The following is a 20,706-nucleotide window of genomic DNA, read 5'->3' on the forward strand; positions in this document are numbered from 1 at the left end:
AAGGATAAGAATAAAAGCACAAAATTTTCTGCCCTTTGGAACAGGTTCCTGAAAAAAAGATAAGATACTTTCCTTTGGAGTTATTTTAAAATAGAGGGTATTTTTACTTTCATGGAATAGTTCCTTACTCTAAGTTAAGGAGATGGATGAGATGAACCCTTGGATAAATCATTTAGCCTCAATTTCCTCATCTGTAAAATCAGAGGTTTAGAGCAGATAATTTCTAAAGTACTTTCTAGGTCAAAAATAATGATTTTTTTTATTCCTTACTTTCCTCAGGTCCTGTTTTTCTATAGGAAAAATAAGAAAGATGGCAGTTTAGTATAGGCAGAAAGGTAATAGAATGAATCCCAGATGATTAGGATTCTTATTCTGCATTGCCACTGAGGAAGTGTGTGACTTTGGGGCAATACCTATACCTTTACAGGCCTTGGTTTTGTTATCCATAAAATGAAGTGTTTGGAGTATACTATCTCTAAAATCCAAATTGACCTTGGTAGAGTGGCTCATTCCTGTAATCCCAGATAGTGGGGAGGATTTCCTAAACTCAGTGGTACTGAATTGCCGTGGATTGTGTCAGTTAGGTGTCAGCACTAAGATCTTTGTCAGTATAGTAGAGATTTAGGACAGGACCTAAACTTGTCTAAAGGAAGGGTGAGTTGGCCTGAGTTGGAAATGGAGCAAGTTAAAGCTGCCATGCCTCTCAGTAGCAAGAATGGACCTATGACTATGCATTTTCAACTTGGGTGAGAGAGGGTGTCCTCATCTTAAAAAGAAAAAAAACATCTAAACTGGATGATTCTAAGTCATGAAAACAAGAGAATAGGTCTTTCCCTTTATGCTATCCTACTTTAAGAAGTTGCATGTATTCTAAGAAGAAACTATAGCATATCTTCTTATTAGCTTTTTTTTTTCTCCCAGGGTGGGCATTTTCTTGCTATCACTAGGAGGAAAATTTCTGCTGAAGTTCTCCTTCGCTTTGTGATGATATGGAGGAGACTTTGGATTGGAGTTAGCTCATATTAACTTGAGAGGTGATTGTTAAATTTTCAGCATGAACACATACACCTAAGAAATTGACAAAAGCTACAATTCAAGACTTGGATTATTGTTTTATTGTTTTTCTATATTTAAGAAAGTGATAGGGGTACCTAGGTGGTACAGTGAATAGGGAACTGGCCCTGAAGTTAGGAGGATCTGAGTTCAAATATGACCTTAGACACTTGACACTTATTAGCTGTGTGACCTTGGGCAAGTCACTTAACCCCAACTGTCTTGCCTTCCCCCCTCAAAAAAAAAAGAACGTAGCAGGGGAAAATGCTGATAGTATGGATTAACCTTAAAAGTGTGTTTTACATACCCTCCCCACCAAGAGCTGGTTGTTGAACATTTACTAAAACATCCCTACCTTGAGTTCTCAAAAATGTTGGCAAGGTGTGAAGACTTCAAATATGGACAAATGATGATCTGTGTCTGTTATCTAAAGACCAGTCTTAGCTAGATTTGGTGAGACTCATCAGAGTGATCAATTTTTCTGCCACAACAGTTCTCAAAGATAATCTACTAGGCTGCAGAGGTGTTGTGATCTATATTGGTGAAAAAATGGTACCAAAAACATCATGAATTTTTGACATAATAAAATGAAGCTGTGAGGAATGCACTTTATAAATTGTAAAGGACTATAAAATTGTGAACTACTCAATCAGTCAATCAATCAATCAGCAAGCATTTATTAAGTGCCTACTATGTGCCAGACCCTGTCCTCGGTACTGAGCATACAAAGATAAATATGAAAAAATTTCCCTGCCCTCAAAGAGCTTCCATTCTATTGTGGGTAAGAGTAGGGGAGAAGAACATGCATGCATGTACGTAAATACAAAATGTTTACAACCTTAATACAAGGTAACATCAGCTGAAGGTGGAAGGGAGAGGCATTAGCAACTGGAGGAGTAAGAAAAGGCCTCATTTGGTAATTTTTTGAAGAAAGCTGGGATTTCAAAGAAGGAGAGGTGAGGAGGTAGTGCATTCCAGGCATGGGGGGCAGCCAATACAAAGGCATAGAGATGGAACATTGAGTTGAGGAGCAGAAAACAGACCAATTTAGCTGGAAGGCAGAGCACTAAATACGAAGTCCAGAAAGGTAGGCTGGAGTCAGGATTTAAGCTAGACTTTAAATATCAAACAGATGTGTTTGTATTTTATTTTAAAGGCAATAGGGAGCCACTGGAGCTTTCTGAGCAGGACAGAAGCATTGTCAGATCTGTGTTGTAGAAAATATAAGTCATACTTTTGTGGAGAAGATGGATTGGAGAGGGGAGAGACTTACAAGAAGACCAATTGGGATTCTGTTACAATAGCTCATTGTATGAGTAGGTAATGAGGTCCTAGGGTGGTAGCTGTGGATGGAAAGAAGGGGATAGATGAGAGAGATTAGTATTAGTTACTAATATTATTAGTTATTAGCATTATTGTTTCTAACCAGCCATTCATTTTTGTTTCAAATGTAAAAAATGAAAAATTTTTATCATTTTTATCCAAGATAATACATTTTATATTAGTAATTCAGACACTTTTGAGATTCTAATGATCTTCACCCCACAGTATTTTTGAGTATTTGTGTCCTGGTATGTAAAAAACAAACCAACAAACATAGCAAGCATCTTTTTAAGAAAAATATTTTTCCAGCGATCTGGAAGAATTCCAGCAAGATTCACAAGACTATGAATCACGGAATGTCATGATAAGCAAACAATAAAAATTACAGGTGACCCAAAAGTCAATGAAAAGACACACATTGGGTGTGAGTAAGCGATAGCAGGTTACTAATGAACATCTGCATGCAAAAAGTATCATAAGAATGGTTGGAAAGGGAGGTAGACTGATCCATATAGTGATGAGGAATGACATATGGACTACCCTGGCCTTATACTGGCATCCACAGAGTGTTAAAAGAACCAGTAGTATGTAAACTCCACGAGGATAGGGACTATTTCATTTTTTCTTTATATTCCTAGAATAGTTAGATTAATATAGTGGCAAAAAAAAATAGGTCAACTGCCTTAAAACCCTCACGTTTGAAGGAATCTAAATGTCTATTTCAAATTTCAAATGTATCATAAACAATTCCTCATCATTAGAGTTCCATCTATGACTGTAACCCCTGAACCTTGCCTGTTCTGCATCTGTCCCACTGTAGTTTACCCATGCCAGACCATATCTCATAAAATCACTGCAAACAGAAAATGGAATACTTTGTAATCCTTAAGCAAATATTCTTAACTTTTTTGTGTCATGGAACCCATGGGTAGTTTGGTGAAGCAGAAAGACCCCTTCTCAGACTAATGTTTTTAAACAAATAAAATAAAACATATAGGATCACAAAGGAAACCAATTATATTGAAATATAATTATTAAAAAAAATGTTCAGGTCACAGGCTCCAGGGTAAGAATTCCTATCCTAGAGCTTGGCACAGTACCTTGCTCTGTAGTAAATCCTTCATATATGCTTATTGGATTGAATCAAGGAAGGCATCCAAAACATTGGATAAATGCTCTAATAGAGGATTTATAGGAGTTGCAACCTAGAATCAGAGCATAAGGAAGCACACAGACTGCGGTCTGTACCATTGGAGGTCATCTCCATATCGATGACACAGACCAAGGATCCACTAAAGTATGCACTCTAATATTAATGTTCAAAGTGAAGTAAAGCACTTTTTTTCATCATCTTAAAAAAAAAAAACAACTAAACTTCAATAAACTAAGACTTACATTATAATCTGCCCAACCTTTACTTTTTTGCTAGGTGAAGGGGAGCTCCCTGGGCACAAAGGGAAGAACATCTCTGTTGGATTCTGCTTCAGAGAACCAGCTTGCATTTTACTCTGTTGGAGGTGGCTGTCCCCATAGTTTTCAGCCTTTCTACGGTGACTGTTATGAAATTTTCCTGGCGGCTGCTTATAATACATCTAGGTTTTAGGGGCTTGACTTTGCCCTTTGCAGATGAGCTTGGTTTCCAAATCAGTTTTGGAAAGAAGGGGTCCCTTAGGGAGTTTCTCCATGAATTGAAGAGATATTGTCTGTCTACATGGATAAAAGTGGGGCTTCTGACACTAATCTCCAGTCTAGTTGGAGAAAGGGGTTAAATGATTGTTTGCTCCTTTTATAGTATTAGTAATACAAAAAGTTAATAGCAATGGAAACAAAATCTTCATGGCAATAGATTAACTAATCTAAAGGACCTCTTCTTTTGTAAAAACAAACTCCTATTTATATAATTCATTGGCAAAACAAAATATTGGGTTTAAAGCTTTTCCTTTATTTGACTGTATACTCTCAAGCTATTGTGGTATTCTGGTTAAACTTTTAGAGACTAGCCTAGATTTGCCACCTCTGCTTCCTAATCAAACATTCACTTCTCAATCTTCTGCAGTCTTACTTTCATCTCTAATATACTACTGAAACTACTTCTTTCCTAGTGCATCAGTTACCTCCTAATTCCAAAACACAAATGAATTTTCTCATCTTACTTGACCTTTTTCCTGTTTGACCCTGTTGACCACCTCCTCATTCTAGCTACTCTTTCATTCACTGAGTTCTATTACACTGCTCTGTCTTGGTTTTCTACCTATGTGTTTCTTCCAAGTCAGTTTTCTTGGTTGAATTTTCTTTTTTCTCCTTTCTTCTAAGTGCTTCCACTCAGCCCTCCTCTGTTCTCTCTCTTGGCAATATCACATATTCCCATGGATTCAGTTATTATCTTGATGAAAATAACTGCCAAATCCCCATTTCTAGTCTGTTTATCCTTTTTGACTTTTGGTTCTACATTTCCTAATTCCTTCTATCACCACCTAGAAGTCCCATCAATACCTCTAACTTGACCATGTCCCAAACCAAACTCATCATTCACCACTTGATCCCAACATCACTATTTCTGTTGCCCATCCCATGATTCCTCCAGTCATTTATGCCAGATAACTCATAGTCACACTTGACTTTTTCTTCTCCTTTGCTTCTCATGTCCAATCAATTGACAAGATCTTGCTCTTCAATCCATTCTTCACACTGTGATCAAAGTAATCTTTCTAATGCATAGGTCTGAACACATCACTCTCTTGCTTGAAATCTTTGAATGACTCCCCACTGACTGTGAAACAAAATATAAATGCCTTAATTTGTCATTGAAGGCCTTTAACAATATGACTCCAACTTGTCTTTCTAATCTTATTGCACAAGTACTACTCCTGGTCACTCTAAATTCTAACTCAGTTAAAGTACTTACTTACTGTTCCTGGGCATCTTATTGCCCTCTTCTGACTCTGTACATTTAATACAGATGCCAGCCCCTGTACCTGGAACAGGTACCCTCCTCTTTTCTCTCTCAAACTTCTGAAAACTTCCTTGCTCCTCATGGCTCAAATCAGGCGTCATCTCTTCCATGATACTTTCCAGAGCTGCTTTAACTAAAAATGATTCTCATCCTTCTTGAATTTCTCATTACCACTCTGATCTCTCGAGACTTCATATCATAAGTGGTATTGTAGATTTTTGCATACATACCTCATCTCCCTACTAAACTGTAAGCTCTATGAAAGCAAGGATCAGGTAATTTTCATTACTGTATTCCCAGTACCTCAGCATAGTACCTTGCACATAGCACTTAATAAATGTTTGTTGAATTTAATTGAAAGATTTTTTTTTTAAATTTGTTACATCTATCTGGATACTAGAATTATAGGCCAGGGTTAAAAGGGTTATCCAGAAAGCTTTCTCCACATCATTCTTATTATCAATAAATTTTTATTACCTACAACCTGTGTCTTTTTCAACAAACCAGTCTGACTATTTTGACAGATGGCCAAAAAAAAAAACCCCACAGTTGAGACAGATGAGCAGGATCATTCATTTATACAGAACCTTCTGGCTAGTTATGAAAGTAGCCTTCAACATTAAAGAGCTGCATTATTTTACTGTCAGGATGTTTCAGAAAGAAATAGAAAAGCCCCAGAAACTAGCATGCAAACATTTTCAGCAAATAAACCATTTTCACAATAGATTCCCGCAATTTCAATTCAGACCATGTATCTGTACAATGTCCCCAAAATGCCAATGCAAAATTCATGGCACAGGAGGAAAAACCCTTTTTGGGATGCTGAGACCAGAAATAACTTGCAATTCTGGTAAACTTCTACCTGGATAAATGTGTTTAGCTAGTCTTTATAAAATTTAACATTTATCATCTTACCTGCTTTTTCTTCTTCTTCCTTATATGAAATTAATGAATTCTGTAACAATAACTCTGTTCTAATAACAATGAAAGCTATTGTTGCAAATGAAATGGGGTAAAATATAGAGAAAAGAAATTCCATTCCATGTTGAGTACATAGACATGCTGAGTTTTGTTGTGTTTCCCTCTGAATTACTGGTCATACTGACATAAACATTAAAAAAAAATCTCATTGTAACATTATTCATTACTAAATGGCTTCTGATTTATCATGAGTATATCCTCCTTCCCTCCCCCCATGAGTATTTATAAAGTGGGAATTAATCCATTCTTCCATAATCCTCCACCATAATGATGATCCATTGTATTTTCAATATAATCATACTTTGAAGGAAAAATCAGAATTTTTTTTCCCTTGGGGGCGGGTTAGGGGAAAGTTACTAAGTGTCCAAACTAATGACTTGTTTAAAAAAGCAAACCCCAAAACAAACAGTCATAAAGTGGCTATTTTTAACTACTCCAAACCACTAAGACAATAATTGTTCCTGCCTTTGTTGACACCCTAGAAATAAAGACATATACTATATTGCCACCACAGGGGAAATCTTCCAGCAACCTCTGTCCATTCTCTATGATTTAGTCAACTACTAACCATCCCAAATACAATCTTAGCCTCCTTGTTTAACCACAAGTGCACTAGGAAATAGGCTCGGGAGTATATTTAAGACTGGGGGTGGGGGGTGGGGAAGGAGAGACAAACTTATATCTCAGTTAAGTGTGCAAAAGACTTAGCTATTCTTAAAGCTGACGGCCAGGACTGGGGGGGGGGGGGGGAAGGTGGGGGGTCTCTCATCCTCTTGGTTCTGTTGTGTCTCTTTTACACAGCTGGCAAAAAGACTGAAAATCAGTGGTTGGTGGTTTTCTATTCATTCATTCATTCAGGTTACAATTTTAAATAGCTACATTGTGCAAATCACCAGTCATACCATAATGGGTTGCCTAACTGGTGTGTGCATGGATGGTTCAAGGCTTCTTTGAGCAGAAGGGAAACTGATTTGAAGGGGATCTCAGGGAGCCCTAAGGGGACATGGGAGACTAGGCATTGAAGAGAATCCAAGGAAAGTGGGAGGAAAGACTGACTCATATCCAGGAATACCATGTCTGTTATTCAAGTATAAGCTAATCAGACTGCACCCCAAGAGCAGAAGCAAGCGTATAAGCAGACAAGATAACTGATTAGCAAGTACAAATCAATCTCGATGGTAAATTGAGTCTGGTCTTTCCAACTACAACCAAAATACAATAGGATGAAATTCAATAGAGAGGGGGCAGTTTGGAAATTCAGATGTTCTCTTTGTTTGGAAATTCAGGTGTTGAACCCGTGTTTTCAGCTCCAACCTTTCACTGTGCATTGCAGTCATCACATTTTTGGAACTCAAGCAAAGCAAAGAACTCTGTGCCTCAGTTAAGCGATGAATAAGATTCCATGGCCACAGACTACATTCCTAATGTTAGCCAGTTATCTTACAAATATAGACCATTGGGCACAAAGTGTGTGGGTGGATCAATGCAAACTAATCATTGCTACTAGAAATTCAAAGCACAGGCTCTACAGATGGTGAGTTAGTATATATGGCACAGCACATCATTAGTGTTGACAACATGTGCCTTTCCCATTGAGCAGTTAGAAAGCACTGGGGCTATGTCTATAAGATGCCCTGATTAGATCATTTTCATGTTAAATCAGTTACTTCCAACTGTCACAACAGTTGAGTTTTCAATTGGAAGGCTAGTCGATCTGAATTTGTCATTAAGAAACCAAAAATAGCTGAACCATTTGTATTCTGGTATCTTTAGTTATCTCAGGGGTTCTGGATAGGGACGGGATATATGATTTTATTTGGTATAGGGAACTCCCAAGTAAGGAAACTCCCTCTATCAATGTACATTGGCACTTATTCTATAGCGTTTAGTCTTAGAGAGTTACCCAGAGCACTTAAACATTAAAAGACTTGTTCAGGGTCACCCAGCCAAGGTGTCAGTGGTGAAACTTGAACTCAGGTTTCCCTGGCTTTGAGGCCAGCTCTATTCACTATGTTACATTGCCTTTCACATTTATCTTGATAACATAAACAGTGTTGACCAACTGAAAACCAGTCCATTGCTCAGCACCTGCTCTGCAAATGTTAGTCTAATCGTACATATGTTCAAGTAACAAGTGTGCAATTCAAACCACATTAAATTTAAATGACTTCCAGTTCACCAAGACTTTCAGGACAATTTGTTTTGTAATTTTCTTATATGTTTATTTATGAGATATATTTATATATGAGAAGCAAGGCTGCTTAGCTTAAGATACATTAGAAATCAGGTGCTCAGCCTTTGGCTCTCCTCCTATCAAACCTCATATCAGTTTTCTCTTCTCTGAAATGGATACTAATATTCTAACATCTGGTCTCCACATCCTTCATGGAGGTACTGTATGGTTGAAGTTGCTAGCAATTATTAAAAGATTGCCTGCTTAAGATGCACCATAGCAATAATAACTGTAATTATTTTTCTCCAATGGAAATCTTTCATTTTGAAATTGAATGTAATCAGAATAGCTTTCCTTTGACAAAAAGTCCTTCATTATGTTTCAGGCCATGATATTAACAATTCTCACGCCAATGAGAGAGGTTAGCCACATGGCATAATAGACAGAGAGCCAGCCTCCAAGTCAGGAAGACCAAGGAAAAAATTCTGACACATGCTGACTGTGCAATCTTGGGCAAATCATTTCATCTCTAAGTGCTCTGGACAACTCTTTAAGACTTTAAGTTGCCAAGAAGGTGCTGACCTGCCTTGGTAAAGATTCCTCACCAAGGACAGCCCTATGCCAATGAAATCCTGGTTCCAGTTCCTACACCAATGAAGCACATTATTTATATGTTAAGACTCATTTCACTGTAGTGTATTCATTTTAGCCTCAGATCCAATCAACCTTTAGTATGAAGTGAAAATAAGGCCAAACAGATTGCTCACTAAATCATTGCTTGAATTCTTTGCACTTATATGAGCAAAACTCTGAATGGTTTCGTCTATCATTCTAGGTTAGCATGAACTTTTCAGAATTTTAGGGATGTCTTTTTTATAGTTAGATTAATTTTGTGGATACAAAAGTACTGTACAATGAAAGGGGATGGTACTATATGATTTCTAGTCATATTACAAAACAAAAAAAAGATTTAGATTTGTTAGATATTTATTGTAGATTGTGCTTCTTGTAGACTGCAAATTCATGGTGCTAAACTGTAACTACTTTCCAAAATTAAAATGTGGTACTTATTTCAAAACTCTTAGCCAACCAAGTATGTTGGTTTTCATCTTCAAATAAAAATGGCCTATTAGAACAAGGATGAAGCCACGCAATATTGCAATTGAAGATGATATCATTTCTCAGATTTGTGCTCCCCATCTTTTATATATTTATACTTTGGGAGTATAGCAACTACCAAAAATAAAAAGCCATAACATATCTACAATCTCCCTAGTTTGTGCTTTCTAACTAAACTTCAAAAAAAAAAAAGTGAAATTTTATTCCAAGAAAATTAACAGGCTACACAGGTAAATTTTGGCAAATGCAACTTTATATTGAAATTCACACATCTGTATCTTAAAGAATGAGACTCACAGACTCTAATGTATTTCTAAAATACCAGAAATCATATTATAAGCTTTCACAAGTTAAAACTTAAATAATTTAAAACGACCAATACACCCAATGTGCAGAAAGTATAAACAAGACTGTGCCTTCAGTAGAATAAATGCTCCACAAATTGTGCAAGATATCATACTAAGCTGCGGTCTCCCCATGACAGCTGACTCAAAATATAAACATACATCAACTGCCTGTGTTTCTCAGAACAAACTAGAATGGGCAGCACACCTTAAAAAAAAAGATTCACATTATCCCAGTGATGTGCACCCTAATTTTTCAAACGATGGGAGAAAAAGGAAAGAGAGGATTAGGTGATCTTTCATGCACTCCCAGATGACTGACCAGAATTACGGATTCAATTTTCCTTGCCTATTTGCTCCAATGATAAATAAAATGGATAATACTAGGTAACCCTTTAAGGCAACATGTGTTTGTTTTGTATTATTCCAACTGCTCAATTTTGACTGGATATTACCATTAATGTTGCCTACCAGACAGATATCTAGTATTTGCAAAATATAAAATGAGTTGAGTAAACCTTTTTACCAAATCAACAAAAAGCTACATAACATAGTCCAATGCTAGTAATTTTACCAGTAAGAAAAATGGCATTTAGAAACAGTAACACATTTGGGGGTGGGGGAGGGGGCGGGAAGTAAACTCAAATTGGAACCAAAATCCTGCTTTTGGAATGGTCCCCAAAACTTACAAGGCAAACAGATTTTTAAGTGTGATAATCCAATAATGCATGGCACATCTTTAGTTGATTACAGTACTTTAAGTCCCCCAGTAATTAGTCTTTGCAAAAACAATAAGAGTATGAAATGTTTCAAAGTCTTCAAACTTCTAAAATTAGTTTTTTTATCAACACATTTACCTCATGTCAACTTAATTTATTAAGATGTCCAATGCTAATCTTTTTTGATGGTCTTATCTTATGTAGTGATATACACAGCATTTAGCACTGATACTTAGCACCTGCTACTTTCAGGATCTAGATTTCAACCACATAGAGAAACTTAGGGCAGTGGTTCAGTCCTTTCTTAATTACAAACCTTCACCAATGGTCAGCAGGAACACTTTTAGATTTAAAATAGGATTATAGGTGAGCTAATGCAAGGACTGCAGAATGTTGCCCAAATCCTTACAACTGCTGATCCCATTCTTGATTTTCTTCTCAAGATATGGCTACAGGCCACAATTGCTTAGCAGAGAAGGGTAGTGTTTCACAAGGCTAAAGATTTACAGATGCTCCCTCATATAACACAGTAAGGTTCCCTTGGTAACCTGGATTTTCTGCAGTAAAGAAGGGTTGTGCTGAAACAGCGCCTCAGCTCCCTGTTGGAGAAAATGCAGACAAAAGGATTGATTCCTGCTTGGGCAAAACTCATCCAGACAGCGGCTGTTAGAAATCCCCCTGGAACTACAGGCCCTCTTGCAAAAACTCTCCAGTAACAGGCCACCAGGTAGGGGCCCCACAAGGCGAGGAAGAGGAAAGTCATGATGTAGAACATTCTGCTGATTCTCTTTTCCATTTTGAACTCGTCTAAGACCAGCAGCCTTCTTCTGCCTGTGGTATTTGCATTTTGCCTAATGCCCAACAGGGTGGGTGGTGTGGGGCCCCTTCCAAATCCTGCCAGCCAATTAGCAGCTGCTTGACCGCTGGCTCCTGGGCCATGAAAAGTCCAGTTCTGGCTGACTGCTGCTACAAACTGGACTGGCTTCATTTTCCTTCGATCGTGGACAAAAAATATCAGCTTGAGGTAGACAAGCTGTGTGGCTAGGAGTATGAGGGCAAGGAGCAGCATAAATCCCAAGGAATCATTGGCCCTGAAGGAACGATGTTGAAAGGTGCATTGATCCTCCTCCCTAATGAATGAATAAGTGCCCACATCTAAAACTGGGGGGAAAGCCATTGCTACAGAGAGGGTCCACACCATACAGATGACAGCCAGACAAGTCCAAAAGGTCAGCCTTTTTGTATAGAAGCGATGGTGAGCTATAGCTAGGTACCTGGTGACGCTGATGCAGAACAGCATGAAAGCAGTGTGGAAGCAGGACAAAACCCCCAGGAAGGCGATCACTTTGCAAGTCAGAGTCCCATAAGTCCAGGTAGAGCCATTTTTAACAGAGGTGAATACAAATGGGAAACAAATTGCAGATCTGAGAATATCTGAGCAGCAAAGATCCAACAGGAAGTAGTAAGGAGCTCTATGCAAGGTCTTATCTTTGACTAGCAAAATGGAGATCAGAAGGTTACCCACCACGCTGACTCCTATTATGAAACCCAGGGAAGTCAGTTTCAGAAAGGCGGTTAAAGGAGAGAGATTTTGCAAAATGTTGTCAGCTGCATGGCTATAGTTCGCCATAGATGGATGGATGCTAAGGATATTGCCTCAGTCAAGTCTCATGATCTATATATAAGAACAAGGAGGAGATAGATCCATACATCTTACTGCAAATGTAATCCACAAAAAAGAACTGATTTGGTGTCTAGTCATACATCCTCTTTTCTTCCATCTGATTTGCCATTAGAATATCTGAAAAAAAATTGAGCTATCAGTTCTTAAGTTAACAAACAATGATGTCAGAAAGCACTAACATTAAACTGATTAATTTATGGAAAAGCAAATGAAGTTGTAAAATCTAGTACTCTTTTTTTTTGTTCATTTGTTTTACATGTGATTTTTTTTGGGGGGGGGGGCAAACATTTAAGGTACCTGGCTATCAAATGCATGCTACAAACTATTCAGTTTGCTTGAGATTTCACAGGATTTGGCTTGTTTATGATTTCTTAGGTGATCTAGTTCAGAAAGGGTCCCTATTGGAAAAGGTACATTTTACTTGGATACCTTTAAGATTTAAAAAATGAAATGTTCTTGATTTTAAATGGTGTCAACCTAGGAATTAATCATTGGTATGTAAAATTAAACCTTCGGAGACCGCTGATGTAAAAGACATGCAAGGAAAGGAACATTATCTCCTTCTATCTGAGGTCTTAATATTTGTCAGTGTTTTACAGATAGCTGCTCTGTTGATATGGATCACACCCAAAGAACCCCTGCAAAATTTATGTATTTTAAGCAAACCCCATCAAGCACATGAATCAGAAACAATCATTCCTGCATATTGTCTAGGCAGAAGAGTATTTGCTCTTTCTCCCTAAACCATGATTTCATCCATTAGTCTTTAGAATGAATAGAGACTGGTCCTAGGAGGACACAACAGTGATGTGATTTAGTCTTTTGTCGTCCCCCTCCCCCAACCCTCCCCCACCTTTTTGGCGAGAATCTTTTCTCTTTTAAACCCACATGATTCTTAGCAATGGTTAATGTAAATATTGGCCAAGGAAACACACCCAGAGGAATAATGCACTTCCATTTGTAAGCCTTGGCCGCCGGGATTCAAATGAATATCTTGGGTAATTAAGCCTCTCCCATTTACACCGCTATTCCCAGTTCCACACAACAAGTAGCTACATTTTAAAGCAAAAAGCCGATCATCTTCGGGGTACCCAGATCCTGGGTTTGGGGCCACGCCAGGGAACCAGGTTTTTCGGTTATTTCCCCCGCTAAAAGCGTGTTCCCTTTGCTACTCTTCTACCATCCAGAATAAGCCACCAAAAAACCCTGGCAAAGCCTGCGTTGGATGATTTTAATTTCCCCACTGGTGTGTCCCCGGGTAAATACCGACAGCACCAGGCATATTACGAAACCTGAAATCCGCCACCCCTGGATTTATAATAGAGAGATACATGCACATGCACACAGTACATACACGGAGATGGGAAGAGAAATCGCTTCTGTGTTGCAAGGGAGCTGTTCTTGGTGGTTCGCAGTCCAATTTCCCTCAGTCTCGAAATGCTCTCCAGACAAGGAGCTCCCAATAAGCCCTGTTGAAGATGCATTGTCTGTGTGTACTTCCATTATGCAGTTTATTGTCAAAAACCACAGGGAGGTATGTCTGCCCGTGAACCTGCAGCTCCATCACCACCGTGCCCCCACCAGCCCCCCCCAACTTAACCAAGAGCATATCCTCCTACCTGTTGGTATTGGATATCCCGACAGACTATAGCTTCTTCTTTCTATAAATTGCTGATTTTTTTTTTTTGCCTTAGTACCTTGACAGAGGATCTAGTCAGTGGCTCCAACAGCGCCTGCGCGTTGGAGCCTCCTTGAGCTACTAGCCTCGTCCTCCCCTGTCGCAGCGGCACAATCTCTCCCAGTAACGCAGGAGCCCCAGCAGCGGCAGCACCAGCAGCAGCAGCAGCAGGGGCAGCAGCACCAGCAGCAGAAATAGCAGCAGCAGCAGAAACAGCAGAGGTGGCGGCAGCAGCAGCAGCAGCACTAGCAGCAGCACAGGCAGCAGCCACCGCCTCAATGAGGGCAGCCGCAGCAGCAAACCGTTATCATTGCTAGCTGGATTTATTGAAGATCCTGTCCGGTCCTCTTGGGAATATAAAGGCTTTGGCTCCTCTTGTTGTGGTTTCTGAACTTTTTCTCTGCCTTCATTCAAAGTGAGGGCCTGGAAAGAACTCATTATGCTCCTCTCTCCTTCCCCATCACCGCACTGTTGTACTTTGCAATGCATTAGGTCCTGCGACCAGTGCCCGTCCCCTTCCTCCCCAGCTTCCCTGCACTCCTCCTCCCTTCTTCCTCCTCCCCTCCTCCCCCCCTCCCCGGATTTTTTTTTTCTTTCCTTCTTCGGGTATCAGAGCTTTTTTTCGTTTCCTTCTCAAATGATTCCCAAGCTGATCCTTGAATTTGCAAGCTAGCAGAAAGACTGGCATATAGAGGGGGACGGGAAAAACATACTTTTATTTTAATTGGGAAGAAGGGGAATCGGTTAGCACTAGTTACCCTGTCCTTGTAAATCAACTGTATGCGCAGATATGTATATTACTTGGAAGAAGCTAAACACACCCGGTCCCCTCCTTGCCAAGCCGCATAACATATGGTGCCCATTCTACCTTGATAAACATGACTAAAATGAACAGCCTCGGGAAGATTTTTAATTGACATTTCTTTCTCCTTCTGGAGACAAATATGCTTTTTTTCTCTTTCTTTTTTTTTTTTTTTGCCACCTCAAAAGTACAGTAGAATAGATTGGTAATGTCAAAGCTGTTGTTTGTGAGAGCTTCTCCCCCTCACACTCCCCCATCCCCCCCGTGAATACAGATGAAGAATACTAGTCAGATAACAGGAAACAAAAGTTATAGCTACCTAAAGGTTCCGATGATATCACAGAAACTGCATAATCAGACATTTGGGTACAACTAATGTTACCAAAGCTATGCATTTCCTTATTCACCATTTCTCAGGTAGTGTTTTCTTAGATATGACAATATTTTTAAACAACAAAGAACCCCAATGGACATACTTTCATTAATTCCCACTGCAAAACGTCTGTCTCTCTTCCTGCATGCTTATTGCTTTATAATATTCTGCTAATGAAACACAGAAAAAAATAAAGATCTTCTCTACGGTAATAATTTGATCTCTAGGCAGCTGTAAAACAGCTCTTTGCTGGGTGGTGAGACAGTGACATTCGGGAGAACTCAAGCCAATCAGCATACAGATAATATGAGTTGATTTGCATATCACATTCCTATTGGATACACTGCAGTAAAGATTCCCCCTCCCCTTTTAAAGCTTAAAAATGAATACTTCACCGTCATGATGTCACAGCCATTACACAAAGCCCTATATTGGTAAGATGGAGATGATGTAACACTTTTATGATCACACTAGGATTTTCTAAGCTTATCAAATGCATGGGGAATATTTTATCTAAAAAGACATACAGCCTGTTGTTTTGGCATCCAGTTATTGTAAAAAACATCAAAATAAGCCTAAGAAGTGATAGAAGAAGTTGGAGGCATTTTTATTAAAAAAAACAAACAAACGAACAATGGCAACAAGCACCCTTCCCCCCCCACAATGGTTTCAAAATATTATGTATTTTCTCTCTTATTTATGGAGATATACTGTAAATTCACATTTTATGGAAGTGTAAATGATTGCATTTTAACTTCTTTTGTACTTTCTGTGAGCTTCCCTTTTGTAGTTCAAAAAACCGTTAGCATAGTTATTTATGTATTTTTGTATCCATGGAAATCAAGAAACAGGAATTCAAGTACCTTTGCCCAAGGGATGATTCCCCAAGGGATGGTCTGATCCTATTGGAGCATCTTTGGAAAGTTTATTAGTTTTCTTAGCCCCTTAAGGCTGATAGGCTAGGAGGGAAAAAAATAAAAACAATTTTGAGATGGCCTGAAAGAGTTAATGGAGATTTTTTTTAAACATTCAACTAAGACCTAAAAGTGTCTCCAATGCATATGGTAAAATGCACAATGCCAGATATTACTATGAAAATATTTTGTTCAGAAACCTAATGAATATTGACATCAAAGGAGCCATAAAACAAGAAGCAGAAAAGTGAATAACTTAAGCTACCCAAAGGAATTGAAGTGGGATTTAAAACTTAGAATCATACATACATTTAGACTTTAGAGGTCCATATGGTTCAACTTCTTCCATTTTCAGATGAGAAAACTGAGAGCCAAAGAGGTTGAGACCCTTGCCCAGGGTCACACAGGTGGTGGGGAGTGGTGAAGCTGGGATATGAACCCAGGTTCTTTGGTTCCAAATCCAGCAGACTTTTCTACCTTATCAAACTTTGAATTTTAAAGAAAAATGTAATCACTAGACATGTCACTTAACCTGCATGGACCTCAGTTTCTTCATCTATAAAATGAGGTATTGAACCAGAAGGTTTCTATAGTCCTTTCTAGCTCTATCTATGATCTAATAATGCCTTGACCGAACCTGGTACTCAGCCACAGTAATAGCAAGCCCAGGAGGGTAAATAATATCCATAGCATGGAAAAGAACTGGAGCTACTCATTGTCATTGAGTAATTCTATTCACCTATGCTTCAATTTCTCCAGCTGTTAGACTAGAATGTCATTTTGTGCTTTACAAAAGGGGCTAAAGAAATTAATGAGATATTTTCAATGTGTTCATTAACCCTCTTGGAGAAATCACTGGAGTGTGCTTATCCTACCTCAAGAGATGCTATTTTTTTTCTAAATAGAAAAAAATTACACAAATCTTACAGGTTCTCAAATGTGTTGTTACTTCCCAATCACTTGGGTCATGACCTTATTTATTGTGTTAAATTCTTTCTTCCATTCTACCTTTTAGCAACCAAATTATGGAAATTGGAAGGAAGACTAAGAGATGACACTTGTGAGAGATGGGTTAAGTGGATTGAAAACAAAACAAAACAAAACAAAACCCAACCAACCAAAACTCCAGCTTGGAAGATTTGAGAGGTTTAGAGATATTTTGGTATAATAGAACAGTTGTTATGTTGAGCATGATTCAGGAAGGCTGGTGTACTTTGCCTGATTTGTTTTTTGTAATAAATATATAGGTAAAGTTTCAATAAGGAAAACAATTCAGCGAATTTTAGATGATAAGACAACAATTCAATTTTTTGCCAAGTGATTCACAATCCCATGAGGTGGGTATAACAGAGGCTTGGGCTGTGCTTTATTCATATGAAAAAGTGCATCATAAAATGATATGCTCTTGGAATGTGTTGACTGTCAAAGGTCATAAAAGAAACATTCTAATAAATCACTTTTATCTTTTCCAATTCTTCTCGATTGCTAAAACTCAACTACCAAGCTCTGAAAAGATAAAAATGTCTTTGTTATTCTCAGTTCTTACCAAGACCTCACAGGGATATTTAAGATTTTTTTGTGTCACTTCTCATGAGTAAGTCATCGTTGGTAATATGCTTAAGCTAACTTGTACTTACCAATTCTTTGGGTCACCTGTAATTTTCATTATTCTGAGATTATGATGTTTTGTGATGCAAAGCCATTTAAAAAAATATTGATATGTGAGAGAGAGAAAAAAAAAAACCCATGGTGTAACAGAAAACCAGAGTCAGGAAGACCTGATTGTTCAAATTCTGGCTGTGTATATACAGGTAAATATACACTGACTGTGTGACTCTGGACTCAGTGGCACTGCTAGAAAAGTTATTGATTGGTAGAAGAAGTTCCCTATAGCAGTGAAATCACAGCCTGGGGCACTGAGAGGCTGAGTGACTTTTTCCTAGTCACACAGCTAGTATCTTCAGAGATACAAGGAGATAAATCCAGAATTAAAGACTGATCTTAATTGCTTTCGAAAAAATATGGAATTCAAAGATTTTAATAATCCTAAACCACTAGGTGCTATGAAAGTTCATTTCTTTAATATCAATATTCTTTTTAAAATCTCTACTCAGGAGTAGAGAACCTTCGGCCTCAAGGCCACTCTGGTTCCCCAAGTACAACCCTTTGATTGCATCCAAACTTTACAGAACAAATCCTTTTATTAAGAGGATTTGTTCTGTGAAGTTTGGATTCAGTTGGTTAGACTAAAATGAATTTTTCATCTATCTTGCTTTTTTCCCCCCCAGATTTGGATGGTTATATACTATTTCTTTTGAGTTGCTATGGATTTCATTGAAGATGCTTCTTAGTTCTCTAGTACAATGCGATCTTCGAAAAGGAAGGTTTGGAGGATCTTATCAAAAAGACAATCCTCTATACATGACATTCTCCTTTGTTCTAACGAGTTAATGATATAACTCCTACAAGCAGCGGATTCTGAGATGATTGCTATACCTACCTGTGACCATCGTTTCTTATCAATTAAGATAGAGTCAGGTTCCTTGGTGTATGATTTTGTTCAGTGATTTAAAAAAGAGTGATAAATACCGAAATGAAAATAGCACCCCTTGTATTTATATAGTGTCTGCCTCTTTTGGAGGCCTTTAAAACTAGGATGAATCCTAGTCTAGCTTGGGAGGTTTAGATGTGACCCTATTTAAAATGAAAAGGATGAATAAGATGATTTGTTTTTTTCAATAGTGGCTTGCAACTGATTTGGTTTTCATAAAGAGGTCCCAGTATGGTAGAATATCCTGGGTTCTTCACCTTTCATTGCAAGTATTTGTTGTATATATGTGTGATCATCAGTGATGGTAATGGTAATGGTCTCTCCTGAAGGAGAGATGAGAGTGGTGGAGTAATGAGCGTGCATGTGTTTGTATTCCTAGAATGAGTAGGAAACAGGATATTCTGTGCCGGGAGAAGGAGGTTAGCCACACTAATTGACTAATTGAGAAATTGGATTAACTTCGAGTAATATGTATATATACACACACACATTATCTACTTACACCTATAGATACAGATGATTAATTGACTAATGATGGCACTTAATAAAAATTTATTAATAATTGTTTATTTCTTTTTTTTCTGTTTCACTATACTGAATGAAATTCAAAATTTTATTCTAGCTTCATAGGAAAATCACAATTCCATTGTACTCAATGAGCATTCATTGGAACTTTCTGTTTTATAGACTCCATCATGGGGGAAATCACTTTTAAATATATTTTGGAAATACAGATCTATTGATTTGTACCTGTTATAAGCTTGTAATATTGCTTGGTGAGGCAATGTCTATGCATTCCAAAAGAATTTCTCTAGTTTTTTTTTCTCCCATTTGTCTGAAAATGCTTATCGATCTTTTTTTTTTTTCTTCTTTTTGATGTCAGAGTATTAATTCTTCTACAGTTATCCATTTGGACACCATTTGGGTGACAGGCCCTGTGTTTTATAACTATTTTATAAGTTTATATTAGGATAATTTCCAAACCTTTTATTATTTTAAAATATATATATAGAGAGAGACTAATATTTTGTAGTTGTTAATTGCTTTAAAATATCCTGTTGATTTAGCCTTTATTTTAGAATACCATTAAGTCTCTCAATGCATTCACCCATAGCCTTTTCTCTTTCATATTTTTATATACTTCATGTGTTTTGGCTGGAGGAGATCAAAATATTTGCAAGTATTACCTTTATCCATTGACTTAATCTGACTTCTGGATTTAAGCTCAAAACCTTTAGTTTCTATCTTTCTTTCATGTACAATAAGACTTTTATACTTATCAAGTCTGGATGATATCTTGATATTATTGGAAAAATAGGCTATGAGATAAAGGACACATTTGATTTGTATGTGTGTGTGTGTGTGTGTGTGGAGCCATATAGCTTGAAGTCAGCAATATACATAAAAAAAAGTCAATTAAATGTTTTGGTTTGACTCATTTAATTTGAAAGCAGTACTTAATTCTATTTAAAACAGATGATAGCGTATTTTAGTTTAGGCTATTCTGAAATTCCATATTTTATATGAATTGTTCTTGGCACTACTGTGTTGGTAACATGTTTTAAATAGATAATATAGATCATAGATTTCAAACTATAAAAGACCTTAGAGGCAATTCAATCCAACCCCTTTTTATTTGACAGATGAGGAAGGTCTTGAGGAAGGCCTCTGAGACCCAGAGAGGTCAATAACTTGCCCACCATAACATAAGGGAAAGAAGCAGGCTTTGAACCCAGGTCCTTTCACTCCAAATCTAGTATTCCTTCTCCTATCCCACACTCTTGGACAATTTTCCATGTGGACATTAAATCCCTTAGCATTTTCACTATACTTGGTAATTCTATTTTATATATTTGTAGCTCTATATTCACCTCCTATTTATAAAAAAGTCACGAATGTAGAACCGCGTCATAGCTTTGTAATAGACAGCAAAAGATGTTATAGATGTTATGGTGCTTGGAAACTGGTGGAAGCCAGTCTGTCTGATACTGCCCTAATGTTCCTCTTCCTCCCTCCCCCAAATGCATGTAGGCAAAGAT

The 20,706-nt window shown here is 37.8% G+C and overlaps 1 protein-coding gene across 1 annotated transcript; it reads right to left on the minus strand.

Moving 5' to 3' along the window:
• Window positions 1-9,650: 9,650 nt before the first annotated feature.
• On the minus strand, window positions 9,651-13,918 carry GPR85 (G protein-coupled receptor 85). The gene is given in 3 exon segments (XM_069107048.1): window positions 9,651-11,245; window positions 11,248-12,466; window positions 13,704-13,918. Coding segments are annotated over 2 exon segments (1,125 nt in total). The 5' UTR covers window positions 12,296-12,466; window positions 13,704-13,918; the 3' UTR covers window positions 9,651-11,168.
• Window positions 13,919-20,706: the final 6,788 nt, after the last annotated feature.

The sequence above is a fragment of the Petaurus breviceps genome, unplaced genomic scaffold (assembly GCF_028583685.1).
Source record: "Petaurus breviceps papuanus isolate PSGF00001 unplaced genomic scaffold, PetGlider_PUasm1.0 84, whole genome shotgun sequence".
Taxonomy (NCBI): domain Eukaryota; kingdom Metazoa; phylum Chordata; class Mammalia; order Diprotodontia; family Petauridae; genus Petaurus; species Petaurus breviceps.